The sequence below is a fragment of the Ranitomeya variabilis genome, chromosome 3, assembly GCF_051348905.1.
Source record: "Ranitomeya variabilis isolate aRanVar5 chromosome 3, aRanVar5.hap1, whole genome shotgun sequence".
NCBI classification, from domain to species: Eukaryota; Metazoa; Chordata; class Amphibia; order Anura; family Dendrobatidae; genus Ranitomeya; species Ranitomeya variabilis.
Window position 1 is genome coordinate 523,837,595 of NC_135234.1, and position 26,366 is coordinate 523,863,960.

The following is a 26,366-nucleotide window of genomic DNA, read 5'->3' on the forward strand; positions in this document are numbered from 1 at the left end:
GAGCGTAGGCCAGATCACAGCCCGCGGATCCAGCTCTATCCAGCTATTTAAGTCTACGTTCACATTTGCGGTCTGCGCCGCAGCGTCGGGCGCCGCATTCGTCATGCGCCCCTATATTTAACATGGGGGCGCATGGACATGCGTCGCACTTGCGTTTTGCGCCACATGCGTCACTGCAGCGCACGCATCCGGCCGCAGAGGACGCAGCAAGTTGCATTTTTGCTGCGTCCAAAATCAATCAAAAAAAGGACGCATGCGGCGCACAACGCAAATGTGAACATAGCCTAAGTGCCACGTATTTAAGTGCCACGTATTTCTTTGCCACGTATCACGTATTTCAGTGCCACGTATTTCAGTGCCACATATTTCAGTGCCACGTATTTCAGTGCCACGTATTTCAGTGCCACGTGCCACGTATTTCAGTGCCACGTGCCACGTATCACGTATTTCAGTGCCACGTGCCACGTATTTCAGTGCCACGTGCCACGTATTTCAGTGCCACGTATTTCAGTGCCACGTATTTCAGTGCCACGTATCAAAGTGCCACGTGCCACGTATCAAAGTGCCACGTGCCACATATTTCAGTGCCACGTGCCACGTATTTAAGTGACACGTGCCATGTATCAAAGTGCCACGTATCACGTATTTCAGTGCCACGTATTTAAGTGACACGTATCACGTATAAGTGCCACGTGCCACGTATTTAAGTGCCACGTATCAAGATTTTCCATGGAGAACAGACACATCCAGAGATATGTCTGCTCTCCACGGCTGCAGCAACACACTGACAGGAGCCATAGTTCCTGTCCGTGTGTCACTGCGCATGCGCGAGCGAGTTTACCGGCGGTCATTGACCCCGGCACTCTCGCTTAACGGCAGTGCTGCGTGGGAAAGTTCAACGCAGCTGTACTGCTGTTAACCGAGACGCCGGAGCCATTGAACTCCGGAACAGTACGCGATACACTGCTAGGAGCTTCGCTCCTGGCAGTGTATCGCCGGAGAGCAGGGGATCGGCGTGGGACACTCGTTTTATGGATTCTGCAGACAGGGAGTATGAATTTGGTTTATTATTTTTGGATTTTTTCCTGGAGGATCGAGGGCTTCGCCTACAAGTGTGCTGTTGGTGAGTATATACTCTATGTTATGTGTTGTATGTACTGTACTGTGTGTCATGTATGTGTATTGTGTGTAGGTGTTTTGTGTAACTTTACAATTGTGCTAAGTCGCCGGACACAGGGACAACTCTCCCATCCTAATACCGGATGGGAGTAGTAGTCCCATACGGCGACTTAGCACAATGGTGGCACTAGCGTCGCATGGGGACACACACACACACACACACACACACACGCACACGCACACACACACACACACACACACATACCAAATCGATCAGCAGCCCCACGTTTATGCTCATTCTGTTGAAGGACTCCATGCTGCTTCACTGGGGGGCGGGGGCTTCCCTCTTCCTGTCCGACGTCACGTCCGGTCCTGGGTGTCAACCCCTCCGTACAAAGACGCCGACACCCAGGACAAAGGCGCTGTGTGTGGACGGTAATATGGGGCCCTATGGGGATACGCAGACACGCCGCTGCGTAAAGAATTGACATGTCAATTCTTTTTACGCCGGCGTGTTTGCAGACAAAAGCGCCGCGTTTTTTTGCGGTGTGTCTGAACGGCAAAGTGAATTTCTCATTCACTTTGCCGGCAGACGAAAATGACATTGCGCATTTTTGAAAAGCGCCCGCAAAATAGCGCTCAAAAATGCGCTATGTCTGAAAGGAGCCTAACAGTGGCCAAATGTATTATCACTCAAACCCAAGGTACCTTAGCGAAAACAAATAGGTAACCCTGGTTGCATAAATATCATCAGATATCACAAAAAGTGAATGAAAGAGGGGTAAGACCAGGTGGTAAGAAGAGTAAACAAATATAACAATATTGGAACAATCTCACCAATTGCCGAGGACAGGTCAGGTGGAGCCAAAACTTGCTGTAGTGGAAAAGTCCATCATACAACAGCGTTGGGAGACAATGCCCTGTCAATCCCTAGGGGGCTATCCATAATGCTAAATCCCCAAGCTCCCACCCTTACAAGGGCAGTCCACAGCTACTCCTAAAGTATAACATGCCCTGCACTCTCCCTATTCAGATGTCCTGAAGTGCATGCTGTAATTGTTAGATTTGTCTTGGCTTGCCAGTTTGAGTGGTTGTCATGTGACTGCAAATATATTATTAGCACACATGAGGTCACATACCGACTAGATTCTCATCTGCTTTTCTCAATGCTCTATTGAGAGAGGCTGGGGAGAAACTAGTCAGCATGTGACTGCAAGTGCCCAAATTTCATACTTGTGGTCACACGACAATTGCTCAAACTGGCAAGCAGAGACAAATTAAAAAGTATGTATATTACACACTGTTAGGATTCAGCAAGCCCTGAAGGTTTCTGAAAATTTTGCCATGGGAGTACAACGTTTTTTATAGTGAATATATTAGAAATTGGAAATCGATTTGCAAGGCTCTGGTCATTTAGCCAGATCAGTAATCTGTGACCGCTGTATGGAAGGCCTGCGAATCTCCTTACCTCCCGTCATTCCCAGCTCCTGTCTTATTAGCTTGGCTGGTGAGACATCATCATTTCAGCGTGACACACACATGACATTGTGCAGCATTGCTAATCAAAAGAAGAGCCTGAAGTAAGAAGATTTGCAAGCCTACTATTCTAATGGTCACAGATTACTGACCTGGCCAATCGACCGGTGTCCTGCTAATCGATTCTCCCATCTCTATAAACTATCACCAGAAAAGGACTTATTATTTAAATCAGACATTTGTGCTACATGTATGTTTTAAAAAAATTTACAACATTTTTTTTCTTCATGTTACAATATTTAGTAAAAAAAATAGTAATCTTACAGTTTTCACAACGACTACTAGGGCTTTTTTTAATCTCATACATCCTGTCATTTCAGGAAGAGTTTTCAGCAGACTCCTTAACATATCTATAGACAGGGCATAACAGGATCCACTAGGTGATGTTACAGCTCACCCTTCTCCTCCCTTCATGATGAAATCTACAAATGCTCATTAGATGCTTGAATACAAAAAGATAGGGTCAGGCCCTGTTCATTGTGGCTAATGTACTGTATGTGTATCGATTTCTGAAACAACAGGAAATTAGAATCTAAAAAGCCCAATGGCCAGTGTGAATATTGTAAGATTTCTATTTTTTTATTTTTAATACAGATTGTGAAATGAAAAAAGGCAATAAAAAATACATTGAATACAAAACCCTGATTAAAACAACAGGTTATTTTCAGATGATAGCTTCCCTATAAAGAAAAAAGTTTGGGATTTATATAAAAATTAAACTACTGCACAAACACTTCATACCTAATATTATGTTATAGCAGACATGTTAAAGTGATTTCTGCAACTATAGATCTGTCACATATATCTAAATGGTTGTTTTATACAGTTGTTCATAGATTTTAGGAAACCCAATTCAGATCAATTAGACAGGTACAGAAATTTCTGCAACAATTCATGTGAACATACCATAACAGTCACTAGCTGGCATTCAGCACAGGCTGACAATACAGTAGAGCAGAGGTCCTCAACCTTTCTGACCTTGAGAGTTACATTCAGCTCTGAGAAATGGTCGAGAGCCACATTCATCTCCTGCCCCACTCACAGTAGCGACACCCACAGCCCTATTACCAATATAATGACAGCCAAAGCTTTTTCACTGAACTCACACCAAGGCAGTATGCCAAGCTCCAGGGTTTCCTGTCTTAATCCCATTCAGATCTGCTCTTCGCTACATACAAAAGTCTCCATCTGGAAACCTTCACTTCATAGCTGGTTGCTTCAGTTGGCGCTAATGCTCTAAGCTGGCAGACAGCCGTAAGCCACACATCACAGGCCGGCAAGCCATACGTGGCTCTCGAGCTACAGGTTGGGGACCCCAGGAGTAGAGAAAAGCTTCTCAATAGTGATTGGAGTACTTACAATATAATCTAATAACGATATATCAGATGGCTTCACCAACTCTAGGTGGCACGGTGCGCCTGTGGGTCCTGTCGCCCCTGGTTCACCCTGTAGAAGCAGAAAAATACAAGTATTGTTCACATCTGTTGTTTTGGATCTGTATGGAATTGTGAATGAGTATTCATGTAGTACATGAGATCTTGAGACATTGTTAATTTTATTCCAAGTACTATAAAAGAAAAATAAACTTGTTTCTCATGTTCTTCATAAACAAAATGTTTAAGAGAAAGTAACAAAAATAAAATAAAATACAGATGCTACAAAGGGAACACGTACTGACATCTGCTCCAGGGTACAGAATGCATGGCACAGCAAGAAATACAAATAGCAGTTTTCAGCATTTGAAGGTGTTATATGACTGAACCAAGTATATTTGAACTCTTTTGCTGCTAGGAATCTCCAGCCCTCGAGCATTATAAATGTAAGATATAAAAAATATATACAAATATTTTTATTCACTTTCGTTGCTCCCTGCCCACTGTCGAGTCCTGCGCATGCCCGTTTTGTCACATTTCTGGCCAGATGTTCACTCTAGGTTGAGGCTTCTGGCCATGAGAAGGCACCAGATATAGTTTACATGCAGTGAACTCCAGGGCCCGGTTGTGGGGAAAAGCCCCGGCCTTGAGTGAACATTGGGCCAGAGATGCGACAAAGGTACACAGGACCATACATAAGGCAGGGTGCAGGGGAGGCAGGAAAAAGATCGTCAAAAGGTAAAAAAATAAAAACACACTTGCCTCATCACTCACCCTCCTCCCCTGTCCCCACTGCACCCTGTCTGATATCCAGTTCTTTGCCCCTCTGTTGCTTTGGATCTCCAGCACAGTGTTCACTTTAGTCAGGGCCAGAGATGCAATGCGACAAAGCCGTGGAATAACAGACAGCGAGTAGGGAGCAGTGGGGGTGGCCTTAGAGGTGAGCAGTGACATGAATATGTTTTTTTTTCTCTTTTTCACCTTTTATCAGCCTTCTACTCTTCAACAAGGTGGTAGCCACATTTGACCGCCATCTTGGTGAAAACATGCTGAGTGAATTACAAGAAATCCGTATTCTCCAGAATGCGAGTTTTTGTAAAATTCATGTAGAATTCAATTACACTCAAATGTTTTCATGACACAGTGTACTGTAGTATATTTAGGTTGATATTTGTGAAATAAATTAAATTAAAAAAAAGAAAATTTGCGCTTTTCAAATTTTAATGTGTTGGTCACACCACACAAAAGAGTAAATTTCTCATCTGTTTACTTTATCATGATGTTATGTGTATATGTCCGTTTATTTTTTTGGGGTGATATTAGATGGCTTATAAGATTTGCAGCAAATTTCTCAAATAAAAAACAACAACTATTTTTAAGGGAGCCATTCAGTTCCCAAGTGCTTTTGAGGGGCCTATTTATTACAATCCTCCTGCAAATTACACTATTTTTAAAAATGCATACCTAGTATTCTACATGATGATGTATAGTAGTTTTTGTTAACCATTCAGTAGCTTTACATGATCTTTACATGATCTAAGGCAATCAAACATTTTCAAAAGAAGTAATAGGAGAAAGAAGAATAACATAATTACTCAAGAGTATGGAAATACCCTATATGTTGTCGGATACTATTGTTTTGGGGCACTGTATGACTCAGAAGGGCAGTAGCACCATTTGGAGCTCAAATTTTGTTGAAATGGTTTCCAGTCGCCAGATTGCATTTGCAGAGTCCTTTACGCATTAGTAGAAAAAACAAACACTCAGAAGTGATACCATTTTGGGAAACTATACCCCTGAAAGCATTTATTGAGGGGTGTAGTGACTATTTTGACCCCCAAACTATGGGGTGTGAATAGAGTATCTTTGGCGTGCTTCAATACTACATTCGAGTCGCCATGGCTGCATATCTCGCGGTTGTACGACATTGGCAACACATGCAGGATTGTCTAACAAACAGGCAATCTCTGCATCAGTGCGGCTGTTGGACAGCTGCGAGACATACAGTCGTGACTACTCGAATACAGTATTCAAGCATGCCGAAGATACTCTACTAGCACACAACCATGCTTAGATAACACCTTATCCGAGAACGTTCGCCCCTCACTAATTGCAATATATTAAGAGGATGAAAATTTTGATGGGAGTGCTTCTTTAAGGTATCAGTTCTTGGGAACTGATCAAGTTATTAGTTTTCTATTGGAAAAAAATAATATTGTAATGGTGATCTATTTACAGACAATAAAAACACAGGTTCTGAATCATCTTTAAACTTGCGCTGGATTATAAATTGTTCTAATAGTGACTTTTATGCTTGCGCCTTATTCATTGTTTAGTTTGTGTCATTTTAAGTTCACCTTACTTGGGTTTGTCTGTTTTTTGGTTTTGCTTTGTTTTGCTTGAAAACATGGGTTTGGTTTTACTTTTCACAATCTTTTAGCCTAATTCATGATTTTCGACTGAAATGTTGCTAAATTTTTGCGAAATTACTCTTCAGTACAAAATCTGTCTAATATTATTTTTGCGCAGTTGAAAACTAACCTATAACATCTTAAAGGACCTTGCATCTTTTCGCTCAGTAGGCATTCACTTAGACAGAAAATTATACACATTATAAATGAACTATAAAAACATAAAGAGATGATCTGATTACTGCTAATTGACATGGAAGGCCTTGGGGTCCAGGACTGCCTTGTTCACCCTGTAATGTAAGCATAAATATGGTTAGAATAACTTAATGTGGTGATAATTCCCGTATACTCTACATCATAAACATTCAATTCTCAGAAAAGCAACTGTGTGGAAGCATTGTTTATTTGCATATTTAGACAATGGTGTAATATGGTCATCGCAAAATGATACTTTACCTTTCAGAATTTCACGAGTTCAAAAAATGAAAGTGTAAGCCTGCACAATTGCAGTCAGGCATGTTTTTCTTTGAAAAGTTCTCATTTGAGAGAGAATACAGGTTGAAGAGCCAGCCGGAGACATAACAAATCCTGCACTGCACATGGCTGGTACCTCGCCACACTGCCCACATTTGTACATAGAAACAGACCGGTCAAAGAACTGAATACCATGCGGTACTGATGTAATGCTCCAAAGTTGTAGTGTATGTGCCCTTAAGATGTAGCAGAGCTAGCAGATGCCCTTTGAAGATAATGTACATGAGAATTCAGTATATAGAAGTGGTTTATATATGTATAGAGTGATGTTCATGTTATGTTCTGCTATCAGGAGGTTGTAAAGAGTTAACCATATATGGCCTTAAGGTCATATGGTTAGACCACATGACTGGGTCCTGGGTTTGGTAAAGAAGGAAACATTTTGTGCACAAGTGTAATGCTTAGGGAAGCTGAAGGGACAGGTAAGGAAGCAGTCAAAGCTCCTGTATAAAAGAAATCACAGCCTTCGCTTCAGATAACTATGTGATTAGGACTGTGCATGTAAACAGAAGTTGGAGTTCAGAAATCACTGCACCATTTATATATCTGCATTACTGAATCTCTGTTAAATAATCATTTATCTGGATATACCTTTGCATGTGTGCAAGATGTAAAAGTTCACAACAGCCCCTCTGGCCTCCCTGTTTTCTGGACTATTTGGAGACCACAACATTACATCACACTACTAGGAAGCAGAGGTTAATGATGTGCACCCTGGAGTCACAAACTTTATTTTCTTTATTTCTTAGTCCCTGCCATAGTGAAGTGGTAACATCTGCACACAACATGGTGCGTAACCTATGGAATAGTAGTGTTTGCATTACAATTTCTGGCGTCCATGAACACGATCCTGCTAAATTAAAGGTGCGCAAAGAGCCCCAGCCCACTGTGACTACAGAGTTTGATTATTGAACTGTAAATGTGTTTATGGCCGCAGTAAGGACAAGCACAGCACCAGAAGCAAGCCTCACCTTCATCATGCCTCAGACATTTGCAGGACAGCATGCCAAAGACGAGGAAGTTCCGCCTCCACCACATTACATCACACTACTAGGAAGCAGAGGTTCTTTTATTTTTTGTCCCTGCCATAGTGAAGTGGTAACATCCAAACACCACAAGGTATGTGACCTATGGCATAGTAGTGCGTGCATTACACTGACGCTGGAGTAGTGCCATCTCTCCATACAGTCCTAAGCAAATTCTTCAAACTATAGAGCATTTCGTAAAAATACCTGGTTACAATCGTGCACTGGTTAAGGCATAATGAATACTACTAGTAATTTGGGCAGCATGAATCGAGTGACAAATTTCTTTCAAAGAGGTTTTCTCAGGATCCTATCATCAGTAGCCCACTGCTCCCCTGCCTGCTTTTCTGCTTGTCAGGAATAATACAATCCTGATGATTCACAGGTTGGGCCATCAGTATATCTGAGGCAATGGAAATGTTCACTCTCCAATAGCGCTATATGAGGCAGCATTGCTTCTATAGCACTGGAGGAGCACAATAGCACAGAAATCTGGCCAGCTTCAGAGCAGAGCTTGCAAGCTCAATAGCAGACAGCTTACAAGCACATGCTCTTTGCCTAGGAAGATGACCAACAGATTGGAGAAGTGACCAGAAATCATGGAATTGAGCTTTGAGGTATAAATTACAAAGTTGCTTGCTTTTTATGAGCACTATGCAATTTTACACTTTTATGAAGAAGAGATAACCCATATAATCACTATGTAACATCACTACCTAGAATATTTTCTTATGTAATAAAGTGTTGTTTACCTGTTTTCCTTTCTGTCCATAAAATCCAATGCCTTTACTACCCTTAAAAAAAGACAAAATAAATGCTAAAGCATAAAAAAAGAAAAGGATATTCCTAAACATTTTTTTTAAATTAAACTATTTTATTTTAGTATATTAAATATATTATCTTTTATGTTACACACATAAATCTCTTGTATTTAAAACCAAACTATGAAATCTGACAGTTAAGTAAATTTTATACTGTTTTTCCCTTACTTTAAAAGTTATTAGCAATAGGTCTAGGGTGGGATAATAATAAAAATTGCTTAATTTACCTCCAAGGCCGGTGCTGTTCCTCTATACAGGCCCTGCCAGTTTTAGGGCATCAACATTCAAAGGGGTGGCCACATGGTTGCTGCACCAATCAGACCCCACTGGCTGCAGCCTTCTCTTCCATCCACACTAGCTTCTTCAGTGTAGGTGAGTTGTGAAGGCTGCAGCCAATCAGCAGCAGCTGCAGCAGTCATGTGAATATTTACCCTTCCAAAACTTGATGCTCCAAGACCGGCAAGGGACAGAGTAGCATGTGCGGTGGTTCACTTGTCTAGGAGTTCAGTAAAGGAATTAGTTTTTTTTTTTTATTATACCACCCTTGGCCTATTGAAAACATTTTAAGTAGAGAAAAACTTATTTAATACGCCATATAAACAACGTGATGCTCAGCCAGCGATATTCACGTGTAGCAAGTAAGCTGGAAACATTTTTTAATTTCAATAATGTAATTAATATAAAATGAAAAATAAAAGAATTCAAGACACTTTGCTGTCAACATATTAGTTACTAAGTTTACATAGAAGCTATATATGTTGTTTCTCTTCACGGTATTTCTACCGCATTGACAATTTAAATTTAGTTGATATATTAAAATATCATGTGATTTGCATCTTTATAAAACTTACAGGTGGTCCTGGTGCTCCTGGAGGCCCCGGAGATCCCTGTAGAGAAATCCAATGGTTTGTTATAATGAACAGCAAATCACTAGTAGGTTCTTTGGAATCTACAGGTCTTCAAAATGTTAGCACTAAGCTCAATAACATCATTCAATTATCACATTCATTCATTTATTGAGTATAACTCAGCTTTCTGCAGATGGAAATTCATAAGACTTTGTTATGGTGATCATTATTCTCTCTCAGGAAGAAGGGACACTGACGCGAAACGCGCGTTGGGGAACACGGCCATGGAGCAGACAGGACTACTTAATATAATGGGTAAATAACTCATTCTAACCACTACCTTCATAATACATAATACGTCCAGCATGAACCTGCTGTTACTTTCTAACAGACATTGAGCTATTGTCCTACTATCTAAACCTTTCCTATCTTTGGATTACATTAATTATTGACATCAGATTACTCATATGTCTCTTTCTGAAACTATAGGATTTTTCGTTGCACGTATCTTACTTATCATGTCCTGATCTATTCCTTGGTCAAAACTTTTTACCTTTGGATTACATCACAACTGTACCTATTATGATGTATTGATATATATTTTGTGATTATTTTCTATTGTAACTAATAAACTTTGATATTCTTTTATCCTATTCAGACTCTAGTCCTCCTTATACCATACGTTAATATGAGTCGCTGCAATATATAGGTGCACTACCAATATAGTACTGGTATCCGTATATAATAGATTTATGAGAGCTTGTATAATTAGCGGGACTCCTTAATGTTTGAATTACACAGAGCCATAAGTTTATGTTATTCTGGCAATAGCGTTATATAAGGGCTTGTTTTTTGTGGGACAAACATTTGTTTTTACTTGTGCCATTTAGTACAATCTAGTCTATATGTCTTCCTGATCTAATTTTTACTGTGTGTATGGTATAGAATACATATCATATTTCATTAGTTTGGAAAAAAAAGCATCTGGTGAAATTTGTTAATTTTATAACATATTCTATATTGTGTTGTAACATTTCAAGAAAAGGGGGTGACTCAAACTTTTATATTTTTAGTAATATTTTTTACAAATATTTGTAGTTTTATTTTTACAGTTTTCATTATTTTCCCTTAAAGAACGTGAAGCTGCGATCATTTGATCATTTGTAAATCCTGCAATCTCTTATGAACTCTAGTGACAGGCTGGTCTTTATAGGCGTACAAACATGGCAAACACCATGACAGCACTATAGGCATCTTTCACAACAGAGCTGGAACACGCTCAGCTCCTGAGCCTGCTCTATTAATTTAGCATACACATCCATTATATATGTATGGTGGATGTCGCCAAGGGTTTAAAAGAGGATCCCTTTGACACACTTTTAGCTGAGCTACTGTCTTTAGCTTGTCTCTTTTTTTTCATATATCATACAAGTAAACCAAGAATATATTAGTCTCCCGGGAAAATTTTAATGTGGAGAGTATTGGAGTATTTTTATTGTCCCTTTACATCAAATGCACTTACAGGATATCCAGGTTGACCCATTGGGCCAATGAATCCTATAACTCCAGGAGAACCTCTGGCACCCTGTAAAAGTCAAAAGTTTATAAGAATTGAGCAGCAAAAAACACTGAAAATGAAAATGTTATAAATAATATAACTCACTGGAACTCCAGTAATTCCGGGTACACCAGGATCCCCCTAAAAGGAGAAAAGGAGAAACAACAAACCACATTAACAAAGTATGTAGTAGTGGTTGAAAATACAGCAGAGCTTAATATTTCCATATGTTTGGTGCCCTGAGATAACCAAGTATGTTATAGAGCATGTCAACATGTTCTATTAAGAAAGTTTGTATATTTTGTGGCATAAAACATAATAGAAAAATGATTTAAATAATCCCAATGATTTTTTCTTCAGTTTGCAACACTTCTATCAGAATTAGATTTTTTTAAAGGATTTAAAATATGTAGCAAGTATTTTGTGCCCTAAAATTGGATCTGATGCAAAAGGTTTTATGCCCATGAAGGTAATATGGCTCCTCCCTGTAATACAGAATGGAAATAGGGCACATCAATATGACTCCATAAGACAATACTGTATGATTCCAGAAGACAACAGGATTTTTCTGTTGAAATATTTAGTAATGGCACATTTGGAAAATTGTGAAATGCGCCCCTGCATGGCTTAATACAGAAGTAATCTCCTCAAGAAAAATTGTTTCTAGTTGACAATATTTTACTAGAGGGCACAATGAAGCAGCAGCAGCACATCGAGTCCCTGGGCTGCTCTGCAGCCTCACACACATGGCTCTGCTATGTGCAGATATTTAGCATAAGGTGTCCTGTGTACATATTAGCTTGTAAATATTCCTAATAGTACAAAGACTGTACAATCTGTATTAATGGTGCACTTACCATTAGCTTCAATTTCAAGTCTCCTGATATATAAGAAGGTTCACCTTTCTGTCCCTTGAGACCGTGTTCCCCCTGTAACATAAAATAAGTGTATATTTAACATACAAGTAACACACTACAAAGAAAACTTGTCCTGGCTTAGAAAACCCAAGAGCTAGGGTTATGTGGCAAAATTCTGTAGGGCACACAAACCAGATTTTTTGCCTGATTAAATGCTTTTTTGCATCTCGCTGTACACTTTTCAAAAATGTAGAAAAAAAAAAGCAGGGCAGAGGAGTCCTAAAATGGACCAGAATGCTGCAAAATACTGGTCTAAAGAAGCTCAACCAAGAAAACAGGTGAAAGGAAGCGGTCAATGTTTAATGTCTCTTAAGATGTTCCAAGTCTATTACACAGTGTGCACCACTGTGATAACTTTGCTTGTTTCCTCTAGGTTCATGATGTCTTTATATGATGCTCATTAAAATTAATAGGCCCTCTGCTCATTTCTCCAGCTGCCTCGTCTGGCTAACAGAGGAAGATCTGCAGTGGAACCCTTCTATTCCATTCATATGACCTGGCAGAGAATACACTCACCGGCCACTTTATTAGGTACACCTGTCCAACTTCTTGTTAACACTTAATTTCTAATCAGCCAATCACATGGCGGCAACTCAGTGCATTTAGGCATGTAGACATGGTCAAGACAATCTCCTGCAGTTCAAACCGAGCATCAGTATGGGGAAGAAAGGTGATTTGAGTGCCTTTGAACGTGGCATGGTTGTTGGTGCCAGAAGGGCTGGTCTGAGTATTTCAGAAACTGCTGATCTACTGGGATTTTCACGCACAACCATCTCTAGGGTTTACAGAGAATGGTCCGAAAAAGAAAAAAAATCCAGTGAGCGGCAGTTCTGTGGGCGGAAATGCCTTGTTGATGCCAGAGGTCAGAGGAGAATGGGCAGACTGGTTCGAGCTGATAGAAAGGCAACAGTGACTCAAATCGCCACCCGTTACAACCAAGGTAGGCCTAAGAGCATCTCTGAACGCACAGTGCGTCGAACTTTGAGGCAGATGGGCTACAGCAGCAGAAGACCACACCGGGTACCACTCCTTTCAGCTAAGAACAGGAAACTGAGGCTACAATTTGTACAAGCTCATCGAAATTGGACAGTAGAAGATTGGAAAAACGTTGCTTGGTCTGATGAGTCTCGATTTCTGCTGCGACATTCGGATGGTAGGGTCAGAATTTGGCGTAAACAACATGAAAGCATGGATCCATCCTGCCTTGTATGGAGCATCTTTGGGATGTGCAGCCGACAAATCTGCGGCAACTGTGTGATGCCATCATGTCAATATGGACCAAAATCTCTGAGGAATGCTTCCAGCACCTTGTTGAATCTATGCCACAAAGAATTGAGGCAGTTCTGAAGGCAAAAGGGGGTCCAACCCGTTACTAGCATGGTGTACCTAATAAAGTGGCCGGTGAGTGTATGTACATGAGTGTCAGCGTTTGGAGGGGTTGTTATTGTTATTTTGTACGTTCCCGAACTATCAGTTTGTCCCTTCCTGACCAGGCCAACTTTTAAAATTTTGGCCAGTGTCACTTTATGTGGTAATAACACTGGAACGCTTCAACGGATCCCACCATTCTGAGACCATTTTCTTCGGACATATTGTACTTAATGATAGTGGTAACATTTGTTTCACATAGGAAATTTGTCGAAAAATGTAGAACATTTTGCAATTTTCTAAAAACTGCACCCCTCATGGTATTCAAAACCACATTCAGTTTATTATTTTTTTCAGGTGCTTCACAGGAGTTAATGGAATGTAAAAGGAAAAAATTAACATTTAAATTTTTTTCACAAAAATTTTACTTTAGACCCAAATGTTTTTATTTTTGCCGGGGTAACAGGAAAAATTGGACCCCAAAATTTGTTATGCAATTTCTCCTGAATACGCTGATACCTCATATGTGGCAGAAAACTACTGCTTTGGTGCACGGCAGAGCTCGGAAGGAAAGGACCGCCATTTGACTTTTTGAATGTAAAATTTGCTGGAATAATTAGTGGACACCATGTTGCGTTTGGAGAACCCCTGATGTGCCAGTGGAACCCCCACAAGGGACCACATTTTGGAAACTAGACCCCTCAGGGAACTTATCCAGAAGTTTAGTAAGCACTTTGAACCCTGAGGTACTTCACAAAAGTTTAGCATGTTGAGCAGTAGAAATAAAAATATCTAATTTTTCCCACAAAAAAGTTCTTTATTCCCAATTTTTTTTATTTTCACGAAGGTAACAGGAGAAGATGCACTGTCCAATTGTTGTGCAACATTTCCCAAGTACTCAGATACCCCATATGTGGGGGGAAACCACTGATTTGGTGCATAGCAGGGTTCAGAAGAAAATGAGCGCCATACAACTTTTTGAATGTAAAATTTGCTGAAATCATTAGGGGACACCAAGTCGCATTTGGAGAGCCCCTGATGCGCCTAAGCAGTGGAATCCTACAAGAGACCCCATTTTAAAAACTAGACCCCTCAAGGAACTTATCTAGATCTGTGGTGAGTGCCTTGAACCCCCAGGTGCTTCATAGAAGTTTGGAACGTTGATATAACATATAGTTTGTGATATTCTAGAGGTTCAATACTTTAATGCCAAGGTCCCAAAGATTACTGTTAAGTTGAGGCAAGGGTTTGAAAAACTTTATTTGCATTTTGTATGTTTTTTATTTCATGTTACTGCTTTTAATTTTTTTTTAATTACTAGCGTATATCTATATGCACTTCAATGAAAATAGTTATCTCCTTGCAACAACATGTGTTTCCAAGAAATGAATGCAGTCAGGGAAGAGTGATCATTTCAGCTAATGGTTACTTCAAGAAAATCAGGCTGGCACAATGTCAAGGTAATATCTTTAATGGCATACTGCTATATAGCACAATCTGCTCAGACAATCACATATATTGACGTTCTTGCAGCATGAAACATAGCCAGTTATATTGTTAATATAATCATTTTGATTGTCAAAAGCAGCTTACTAAATGTTGTTCTTTCTCTGAACCCAGTTCTCATAAAGGCAAGAAGAATTGTTATCAGTTCTTATAGTACTTACAGGATAGCCTGAAGAACCACCTGGACCCTGTGGCCCATGCTTGCCAGCATCTCCCTTTGTTCCATTGCAACCATCCAATCCTGGTTTTCCTCTTGAACCACCTTGTCCAACATGACCCTGTGCACATGATAATTAAAAACATTTTTACACACATTGAACATCAGGGCACTCCTTTCAAGTATCACTTGTTGCAAATATCATGTTAAAGGGAATATGTTACCAGGCTCTATAGTCATGAGCCCTGTTTAACCCTTCACCAACCATTGATTGGCTGCTCAATGCCTATACACACTGTAATAATAATAATCTTTATTTTTATATAGCGCTAACATATTATTCCACAGCGCTTTACAGTTTTGCACACATTATCATCGCTGTCCCCGATGGGGCTCACAATCTAAATTCCCTATCAGTATGTCTTTGGAATGTGGGAGGAAACCAGAGTGCCCAGAGGAAACCTATGCAAACACGGAGAGAACATACAAACTCTTTGCAGATGTTGTCCGAGGTGGGATTAGAACCCACGACTCCAGCGCTGCAAGGCTGCTGTGCTAACCACTGCGCCACCATGCTGCCCACAGTACACTGTACCAGAAAGCTGATGATCAGTGGTGTAGGTAAAGTTATGCAGAGCTCAGCATTCAGAGAACTGCTAGATCTGCAGCAGATAAAATATTGATTTTATCAAAATGACAGCAAGTAGACCAATAAGTGATACATCACTGAAATCTGGATCTCGCACGTACAACATGCTGCTCTCAGGTAGAGTAGCAAAATTCTAGTGACCAGATTGTCTTTATACTACTTTTTAATAAAAAAAAAAAAGAAAAACAAAGCACCGCATGTTAGTTGTTAGAGAAGTATAAGGTTGTCATACGTACAGGTATACCATTCGCCCCTGGAAATCCTGTGACACCACTTTGACCCTAAAAGAAAAAAAAAGAAAAAAACTATTTTAACTAAAACCTTTTTACATTAGTCACCAAAATCACATCGATGTGATTTGGTGATAGAAGGAAAACTATCACCAAAATTAATGTTAACGTACTTAAAATATCTGTTCATGGTTTTGTGTAAAATGTAATCATTTTATTTAATTAAAAAGTATAATGTATTATACCTTGTTACTTTTGGGAAACAAAACGTAAAGAGTGGTTATTACTAAGATATTGATGATGTATCTCAGCTAGGCCTTCAGTATTAAACATTAGATCGGTGGAGGTCCACACTGATCAGCTGTTGTCAGCTCCAGCGGATGTAAACATTGAACATCACAGCTCTATCAACTGATTGCTGCTCCGTATTCATTAGAACAGAAGTCGGTCTGCAGTAGCGGCAGCAGCCACTAATCATTTGATGGAGCGGTACTGTAAATCCACAACTGTTTACATCTGGGAGCCTTTGGACTCCCACTGAACTGACAGCGATGACCTATCCTAAGGGATCATCAATATCATAGGAGTGAAACACCACCAAGTCCTTTTGAACTAGTATGCAGGGAATCATCTTTGGTTTAGTTTTGGAATAACATCTAGTAGCCATTTATTTCAACATCGATGACATAACAAAATAATAAAAAAAATTCTGTAATTATAACGCCCCATATTACCTTATCTCCAAGTGGCCCACTGACCCCTGGATGACCTCTTTCACCTTTGTCTCCTTTACGACCTGGTAATCCTTCTATTCCAATAAGTCCTGGTGGCCCTGAGGCACCTTGATTGCCAAGTGCTCCTGGTTGCCCCTACATAAGAAGGATATATAAAGCTTATTAATGGTACATTTGTCACATGTTGTCGAAAATGGTTTTTAGTATGATATGAGTAGAACATTAAAACAGAGAATAAACATTAGAACATCTAAAGACAGAGCTAATTTAAAGAAATAATCCCATAAAAGTTTTTATCTTCTTAAAGGGGTTTTCCCACAAACAAAGTTAATTTTAAAGTTGATTTTGGAATAATAAGTTCCACAATTGTATGTGTTTAATAAAATGTTCCTGTGTTGAGATAATCTTATAAATGTGCCTGTTATGTACTGTGTAATGGCTGTGTCCCACCGTGCAGGAACATGGTCTGATCACACCACATCTCCTGGGCTGGGGAGGAAGCAAAAAGAATACAAACATTACAGCACAGGATCACAGCTGATTGCTTTGTGAGATAAAACATCTCCCTGCTTGTTTTTAAAAAATGTTTTACCTCAAAGAAAGGATTATTTGTGATCCCATGTTGTAATGTCAGAATACTCTCCTTTGCTTCCTCTCCTTCCCAGGAGATGTGATAAGATCAGACCATGTTTCAGTATGGTCAGACACAGCAGAGACACATAAAAAAACCCATCCAATTGTGGAAATTATTGTTATTCCAAACTGATTAAAATGAGCTTTGTTCATGAGACAACCCATTTACTGTATTGCAGTCATATTATATAGCACTGTATACTTACAATTGCTCATTTTGTCTTTCTACTCAGCTAATTCATCTCTTTCCTCTGCTTTATGTAGAAACAGGAAGAAATCATTCCTCTCTACAACTCCTGAGCCAGCTGTTCCTCCCCTCCCTCCTGCCAGTGACTGTTGCAGTGACTGATGAGTCATACAGGGAAATTGACCTCCTGTTTCTACATAGAGATTAGAAGGATTCAGCTAGTCAGTTTTTATACACGTCATGTCATGGACCTAATGTAAAGAATTCTAAGAAGAATTAACTGGGTGGAAGGGCAAAATTAGCAGTTGTAAGTACAGTGTTATATAATAAGATGACTGCAATATATTAATATGATAACATTTTGATGGGAGTGCTTCTTTAAAGGTAAGGTACCGCGTTTGTAGATCATTAATAAATCACTGTAATGTAGCATAACATGCTGCTATAACCAAGTTTTAAATGCATGTGAAACAGATTTCGTGTGTTATATGTGTTTAAAGAAGGAACTGGGGGCTGACATCTTGGTTTCACAGCAGTTCACAACACTAACAGTGTCATTTTACAGCACCCCATGGACATAGGAGATAATAGACCGGCGCTGACCCTATCTTTAACATTGGAGAGGCGTTAGCAGTGAGCTGGGCACGCCTCTGTGGGCTGCACAACTCACTGCTGTAGGTGTGACTAGCCGCCATTTTATTATAGCCCAGTGCTCTCTGCCCAGCTCCACTTACTCTCTATCACAGGAGCTCCATTCCCAGCCTGCAGAGAGAGGTGACACCTGACACCTCTCTCAGCCATACAATGTATCTCTCCCCTCCCCCCACAATGCCTGGCCATTCACTGCAGACCTGGAGCTCCTTCTTATCTTACTGAGGGATGAGTCACAGACAGCTCTGCACAGACAATGCTGCTCCATACACACCACATAAACTAACTGTGCTTCTGATGCACTAACTGCTGGTGATAGCAGATCACAGGGCAGTCACACACAAAATGGCTCTGCCCTGTGATGCTGCTCTTCATTCTGCCCCAGGGATATTAGACCACCCAAAAGGGGAGGGAAATGCTGATGTCAGCAGTTACTGCCCAGATTTTCCAGCTAACAGTAAAGCTGGTAAGTCTTACTATAGCTGCTTGAGGTCTAAAATGGAAAATGCTCCCCCTAGTGGTCAATATATATATTTGTAAGAAAATATATAATATTTTTCATATAGAAATGTTTGCAAACAGTGCAAACATTGCATTAGTACATTTTATTTACTATTTTAAGCTTAATTTCACAAAAAAACAAACTACAAGAAAACTGGTGGCACCTTCCCTTTAAGGAAAAAATATAATTTTACTTCACACAAAAGTGTTATGTTTCTGATACAAGCAAGTATTTTATAGGAAAAGGAAGGTTATACCCTTGGAACTATTAAGGACACTCAAATACCTAGATCGAAAATATCTCACTTAGCCTGGTGTCCCACTTGCAAGTCCAGTGCGAGACATTCGCACGAGTCTCTCGCATCAAGTCCCACACAGCCATTGGCACTCAGGACCGGAGTTTGCGGCTGCATGTATTTCTATGCAGCTACATGCTCCGGTCCCGAGTGCCGGCGGCAGTGCGGGACTTGATGCGAGAGACTCGTGCAAATTTCTCGCACTAGACTCACAAGTGTGACACTGGCCTTAGGGTATGTTTCCATGGGCAGAAACTGGCAACGCTTTGGACGCAGCACATGTCCGCTCCGTCCACAGAGCTGCCGGCTTTTGAATGCGTTCACTACATTGGACTGGTGATCTTTATCTTGCGGAGACTGAGCGTCTCCGTAAGATAAATAGACATGTTGCGGTCTGGAAAGACGCGTCACATGTCCGTTTACGCAGGGAAGCCGGAGGCGTCCATGCACGCATAGTGAACATGGGATTTCATGAAATCCCTTCCACTATGCTGTAACATCTGGCCGCTGTGGATGTACGCAGCGTCTAACCCGCAGCATTTACTGACTGTGGGAACAAACCCTAAGAAGTATAATTTTCATCTAACTTATTTAATTGAGCCAAAGCAGAAATAGTTTAGAATTTTGATTGAAAACAAGGCAATTCCTATAGGTTTCTGAGCAGGTGTTACGGGACGCTTTGCTCTCTATGTAAATTGGTCCTGTAGACATTAGATTTGTGCAAGAGATGTGAGAAACAGGAGGGAACATTTTCACAAACAGTATATTTTGGGTATTGCTCTCAGATATTCTCTTTCTGGAAATATTGGATTAGCTATCAATTATAATTTAAGAATGAAGTCAAAAGATTTGTGCTGCCCTGCTCCAGGCACCCAAGATTCCTTGCTAAAGATACTGGCCATTAGTGATGAGAGAAACCGATGGGTGAACAAGTATTGGCATGGCTGTGATTGGCCCGGCGCACTATGTTAAAATAAATTTTAAAAAGACGTGGGGTCCCCTCTATTTTTGCTTGATCTTATTTAGCATATTGTACCAATGTGATTGTTCACTTCTCTGCCAATTTTAAAACTTACAAAAAGATAGTTTCCCTTTATATCAAGTTTTTATGATACACTTATAATGTTGCTAAAGAAATTTCCATGGTGAATGCTAGTTGGAGATGAGAAATTGCAGATGAACATGACTGCAAATGACCAACAATGGAGCAAAGTTATACTGAAACAGGTATGATTTACTAAACTCACTATATCACCCTGGTTGAGCTACTGTGTATACAATTCTCATTTTAGTTATTTGTTTCTTTTTCTCTTTCTTCTCAAAGATCATTTAAACTGCGAATTTCAGATTGTTTATAATTCTGCCGTTAAACTCAGTTTCATAGTATTTTTGTAATGACTAATAAAATAGTTTACATTTCATCACATAAGTATTACTTTTGCAGTTTAACTTTCTTACAACAGATGGCAATCTAACATAACAATGCTCAAGCCTAGTAACTTCCGTATGTATCAATATATTCATTTTGTGAGCAGAATGTTACACATTTGGAAAAATGACTTATTTGAAAACTTAAAAACAGGTATCTTAGTACTGTTTACATAATAACAGCAATGAGGGAAACCCTTGTTCATACAGTTAAAAAAACATCTGTTATGTGAATTGAGGAATAACGTAAGTGGAACATCAATACTAAACCTGTAGATATGGGTACATATTGGTATATTATTTGTAATCAAGCTAAATTGAAAAATGAAATATTCAACAGCTTGAACTCAAATTTACAATCTTTTTGAAGCTAATGTAACCCAATGAAAAGAGTCCGGTGGTATCTATATATGTAATTGTCTAAGGGGTACTTCCGTCTTTCTGTCGGCAACTTCCGTCATGGAAATCCCGCGTCGCTGATTGGTCTCGCCAGCTGTCTGTCATGGCTGCCGCGACCAATCAGCGACGGGCACAGTCCGATTAGTCCCTCCCTACTCCCCTGCAGTCAGTGCCCAGCGCCCGCTCCATACTCCCCTCCGTTCACCACTCACACAGGGTTAATGCCAGCGGTAACGGACCGCGTTATGCCGCGGGTAACACACTCCGTTAACGCTGCTATTAACCCTGTGTGTCCCCAACTTTTTACTATTGATGCTGCCTATGCAGCATCAATAGTAAAAAGATCTAATGTTAAAAATAATAAAAAAACAAAAAACCTGCTATTCTCACCTTCCGTCGTCCGACGATGCGCTCACGCCTGCCGCCATCTTCCGTTCCCAGAGATGCATTGCGAAATTACCCAGAAGACTTAGCGGCCTTAGCATTGCCAGAGGTTCGCTGGATCCCGGCAGGTGAGTATATAACTATTTTTTATTTTAATTATTTTTTTTAACAGGGATATGGTGCCCACACTGCTAAATACTGCGTGGGCTGTGTTATATACTCCGTGGCTGCTATATACTACATGGGCAGTGTTATATACTGCGTGGGCTGTGTTATATACTGCATGGGCTGTGCTATATACTACGTGCCCTGTGTTATATTCTGCGTGGCCTGTGCTATATACTACGTCGCCTGAGTGCCTGTGTTATATACTGCGTGGCTGCTATATACTGCGTGGGCTGTGTTATATAGTACATGGGCTTCATTTTCAAAATGTTTTTTCTGTTTGCTCTGAAAATTAACAATCTTATCTAGGTTTTAAATGCTATAGCATAACCATAGTTTTACTTTTTATTACATAAATCAATGGTACACATGAAAATAATCAACTATGTAATATATCTCAGCACAGAGATCTGCTTCTTTCTCTGCTAGAATTGATCAGTCATTACCAAAATTCTCACTTCTGAGGTAAAATCTGTATTCAGTGAAGACCGACTTTCCAATTACTGAGATAGGAGATGGCAGCTGCTACTGAGATTTTATGTAAATAGGAGAGGGAGGAGCTCTGTCTCTAGCTCCTCCTTCGTCCATCTACATAGAATGGTTTGTTACTGACATTTCATGTCAATAGCACCTGTCAAAATATATTTACTTAGAAAATTGGTGACGTGTTCAATAGCTATTTCATCCGCTGTATGTGTACCAGTCCCAGTGTCACCTATGTGATGTACATGTACCAGTCCCACATGACTGTGATGAATTTCCCACCTTGAGGAGACATATAGTATAATCTACTTTTGTGTTCAGAACAACTTACTGCTGCGAGTTCTTTACAAAACTTATCACAAAGAGTTGACTATGAGTCCAGACTGACGCCAATCTGGAAAAACAGTTGGAAGTGGCATCATCATTGTTACCATCTAACATCACATCAGCATGAAAGAGAAGCAGCTCCAGCCATCACATTAGGGGTGAGTTGATTAGTTGTTTGACCAAATATAGCAGGGTGATTTTCAGGTTGATTCTGTACGGCCCCCGAATGAATATCCAAATGGCCCTTGACAAAAAAAAGGTTCCCCACCTCTGCTCTAATGTAATTGCAAGTTCTAAGATATGGTCATAATAGAAAAGATCTGAGAATGTTATAACACGTTTCAACTGCTTGATCACAGAAATTACACAATTGTTAGGCTATGCTTTTCGGATAGGAATCTGTAATACCAAACAAGGTTTAAACTAGTTCCATATCTAAAAATATTTTTTTTTCTCATAGATGCACAAATGGAGACATGTGTAATGTGGTATTGATTCACGTAATAATGCATCAATATGGTATCTATCAAAAATTCGGCATAAATATTTGAAGCACGGAGAATGTTTTGGGAATGAATAAGACAAATCAATCACTTAAAATATACAACAAAAATCGAACACAGAAAATCAATAGAAACTGGCATTATTAGAACATGACAAGCAAAATAAAATGTTTAGGATAGTTTCAAATGTTAAATAATTAGGTTTGAATCATCAAATTTATGATGCTAAGTTGTGTTAGCATATAGGAACCATGTGTTTAGTACGTCAGGATAGGTTTAGGCTAGGTTCCCACCCCTTGACCAATCTTATTGTTTTGTTTCACCATTGACACAGAAAACAAAATTAATCGACCCTACTGACTTATACCTACTGACCCTACCAGGATGGTGAGTGGACTGCGAAGTATGTCCTACAAGAAACGGGTAAAGGATCTGGGAATCTTTACACAGACATCTGTCTGAGATGGTTTAGTGAATCCTGCATTGATCAGGGGGTTGGACACGAACTCTAACATTCTATGATTCTATGATAATGGGGTCTTTCAGGTTCTGTGATGGTGTCCATCATTTTGATGGCAAAATAGCTGTGCATCCTGTGTTATTATTCCCATCAAACATGACAGAATCTGCAACAGAGGACTTACAGATGTGAACAGAGCCTCAGTTCACACAATATTTGTCACCCATTTGACACGATATCAGTATTTTAAACAAATTACAAATTACTTTCATTCACAGAATACAGCTGCATATATATATATGTATATATATATATATATATATATATATAGTGACAGAGTCTATGGTAAGGGGATAGAGGGGAGATATGTGTCACTGCGCTTAACGGTGTCAGTGATGTGAAATCAGAGCATTTTTTCTCCAGCACACTACGTGTTGTGAGGTTTAAGTTGCAGAAAAAGGACTGGTTTTATGTGGACCTTCATAGAGCGGGTGGGAGAAGTCCACTTTATCTCCCCTGGTAAACCTGCCAGGACCTGCATGAGGTCATGATCATGTGATCAATCACATGATGGGGAAGTTACAGGCTTGTGTTGAAATAACCGAGCTTTACAGGCAGTCTGGGTTTAGCTAGCCTGGAGGGAGGACTCTCCAGAGACTTTGTGGCTCGTCGGGCACAGACTGAACCTGTGCTGCTCCAGAGTGGGGTGCCACCCGCAACATGCGGACTGTGTTGCATCATTTTGTTTTCTTTTCTTGTTTTGTTTTTGGTTTATGCTGCCTTACAATACACCAAAGAGGATTTAAATAGACGGTGTTCCCATTTTCTCCTACTCTGTGTGTCGCCACGTGAGTGAACTACCACAATATATATATATTTATATATAGATTTGTAGACAGAAATTCTACCTTGTTATATAGTAATATATTTCCAGACCCCAAATATGTATAAATTTGTCATTCAGGAGACTTGGATAACCTTGTGACAACTACTTTATGAACTTTAATATTAGTTATATCAGTTTGATAGTATCCCTTTCAGGTTTTAAAAACATGGAGGTGCAGCTGCAATCATCCCTATATATAATGATGAAAAGGAAAGGTGAAAGCATACCTGTCATTTCATCCAAACTAAGTAAAAGCGTGGTCTTGCTGCTCTCATTTCCCACAAGCTAAAACTGCTTCTAATGACCAAACCAGTCTAATATATCCTGGTTCTCATATTTTGTAACTTTCCATCCACTCCATTGAGTGGGCAGTTAGTCATAAACATTCTGACAGCACTTTAGGTGCTAGATCTTACCTTTGACTTATTTCCCAGCATGTATTGCACCTGACATTGTCTAATACCCTAGCTAGACTCAACTGAAAGCCTGCCTTTCTGTTATGTCTGTATGCAGTTGGACAGACAGGGGAGTAACTAAGAATCTAGACATAAAGAGACACTTCCTGTCAAAACTGCCTAGGTTTCTCTGCTGCTAGAGGATTACATTTGACAATAGGCAGAAGACAGCAAGTTACACAAAGGGGAGACACCTAGGTGTTTGCACTTTTAAGTGAGTTTTCAGACTAAACATCAGTGTATATAAGTAATAAAGGACTTCATTAAAATGAGAGTGATTATTTACAAAATATAAAATTCAGAACACTTGTTCTAGCAAAGTATTCAGAAGTCCAATGTCATATCTTGTCATACTTTACATGTAGTTATCTTGCAGTTGAATCTCTATGTTCTACTCTATGTTCCAATGTAAATATAACTATCACTATGTCATCACTCAGTATCATCGCCATGTAGCTCATCCACAAATTGAACAATGTTCACCTCCTCTCATCAGATCAAGCATCAGTATCACCTTAATAGTAATCTCTGTGTAGTCATATCCAAATGCTTCATTTAAACCAATTTGTATAGTTATGAAGCTCTTACAAATGTGTGTACATGACTGGCACTGAATGAAAGCAGATTAGAAAAACTTTATCTTTGCTGATAAGTGTGCAGAGAAGGACTGAAGCATTCTATGCTACACCTCATGAAAAAAGCACTTCTTGGAGGGCTCAGCCAGATCCTCTGCTATTAACTGTCAGAAAAAAATAAACCATAGTAGACAAGATTAGAAGCTAGTAAGAGACCCAACATTTCATACACAGATACAAAAGAAAAAAGGGTTGTTAAAGGCTGATGAACGCCAACTGGATCATTTATTCTACCAAAGTTTGAAGTAATAGTCTAAACCTACAAAAAATTAGAATATCACCCATAACATTAATATTTATCGGAAACAAACTTTCTAATTGTCAATCAGCTAGTATACGGCGGATTTTTCCTGAGAGTGGAGCTGGGAGCCTAGGTAGCAGAAGAGCACTTGTCCCTCCCAGAGCGCTTCCAGACTAAACTGCATGTCATTATTAAAATTGATTTCTTGACGCTACAACAGCCCTTTTGTTTAATAAAGGCACATTTCTTATATTTCATAGCTTACATAGTCATGTAATTACTTGTTGAATGATCTGACAGGTTTCCTTTACAGGGGATTTATAATAAGTTGCAGATGCATCTCTTTTGTTTCTGTGTGCAAGTGACAGCTCAGTTGCAGAGCATCTGTTCCATTTCTGTGTGTGAGTGACACAGCTCAGTTGCAGAGCATCTGTTCCTTTTCTGTGTGTGAGTGACACAACTCAGTTGCAGAGCATCTGTTCCATTTCTGTGTGTGAGTGACACAGCTCAGTTGCAGAGCATCTGTTCCGGTTCTGTGAAAAAGACTTGGGTATACTAATAGATCATAAACTGAACATGAGTCAACAGTGTGATGCAGCAGCAAAAAAGGCAAATGCAATTCTGGGATGTATTAACAGAAGCATACAGTCTAGATCACACAAAGTCATTATTGCCCTCTACTCCTCTTTGGTCAAACCTCAACTGGAATACTGTGTCCAGTTTTGGGCACCACATTTTAAAAAAGACATCAACAAACTGGAGCAAGTTCAGAGAAGAGCGACCAGAATGGTGACCGGTCAGCAAACCATGTCATATGAGGAACAGTTGCAGGATTTGGGAATGTTTAGTTTGCAAAAAATAAGACTGAGAGGAGACTTAATAGCTGTCTACAAATATCTTAAGGGTTGTGACATGACATTGTAGAAGGATTATTTTTATTCTCATT

General features: G+C 39.8%; 1 protein-coding gene and 1 long non-coding RNA gene across 2 annotated transcripts in view; one reads left to right on the forward strand and one right to left on the reverse strand.

The window, feature by feature from the left end:
- Positions 1 to 26,366, reverse strand: part of COL4A2 (collagen type IV alpha 2 chain) — a 320,821-nt gene that overhangs the window by 112,180 nt on the left and 182,275 nt on the right. Inside the window, exons 5-14 of the mRNA XM_077297013.1 lie at positions 16,787 to 16,921; positions 16,059 to 16,103; positions 15,178 to 15,294; positions 12,083 to 12,154; positions 11,331 to 11,366; positions 11,190 to 11,252; positions 9,671 to 9,706; positions 8,751 to 8,792; positions 6,682 to 6,729; positions 4,015 to 4,101 (exon numbers count right to left, since the gene is read on the reverse strand). Of these exons, the coding sequence (XP_077153128.1) occupies positions 4,015 to 4,101; positions 6,682 to 6,729; positions 8,751 to 8,792; positions 9,671 to 9,706; positions 11,190 to 11,252; positions 11,331 to 11,366; positions 12,083 to 12,154; positions 15,178 to 15,294; positions 16,059 to 16,103; positions 16,787 to 16,921 (681 nt within the window). The remainder of the gene's footprint in view (positions 1 to 4,014; positions 4,102 to 6,681; positions 6,730 to 8,750; positions 8,793 to 9,670; positions 9,707 to 11,189; positions 11,253 to 11,330; positions 11,367 to 12,082; positions 12,155 to 15,177; positions 15,295 to 16,058; positions 16,104 to 16,786; positions 16,922 to 26,366) is intronic.
- On the forward strand, positions 7,665 to 9,982 carry LOC143816525 (uncharacterized). Its single transcript, XR_013223956.1, has 3 exons — positions 7,665 to 7,837; positions 7,911 to 8,092; positions 9,912 to 9,982. It is a non-coding gene; the product is annotated as an uncharacterized LOC143816525 (long non-coding RNA).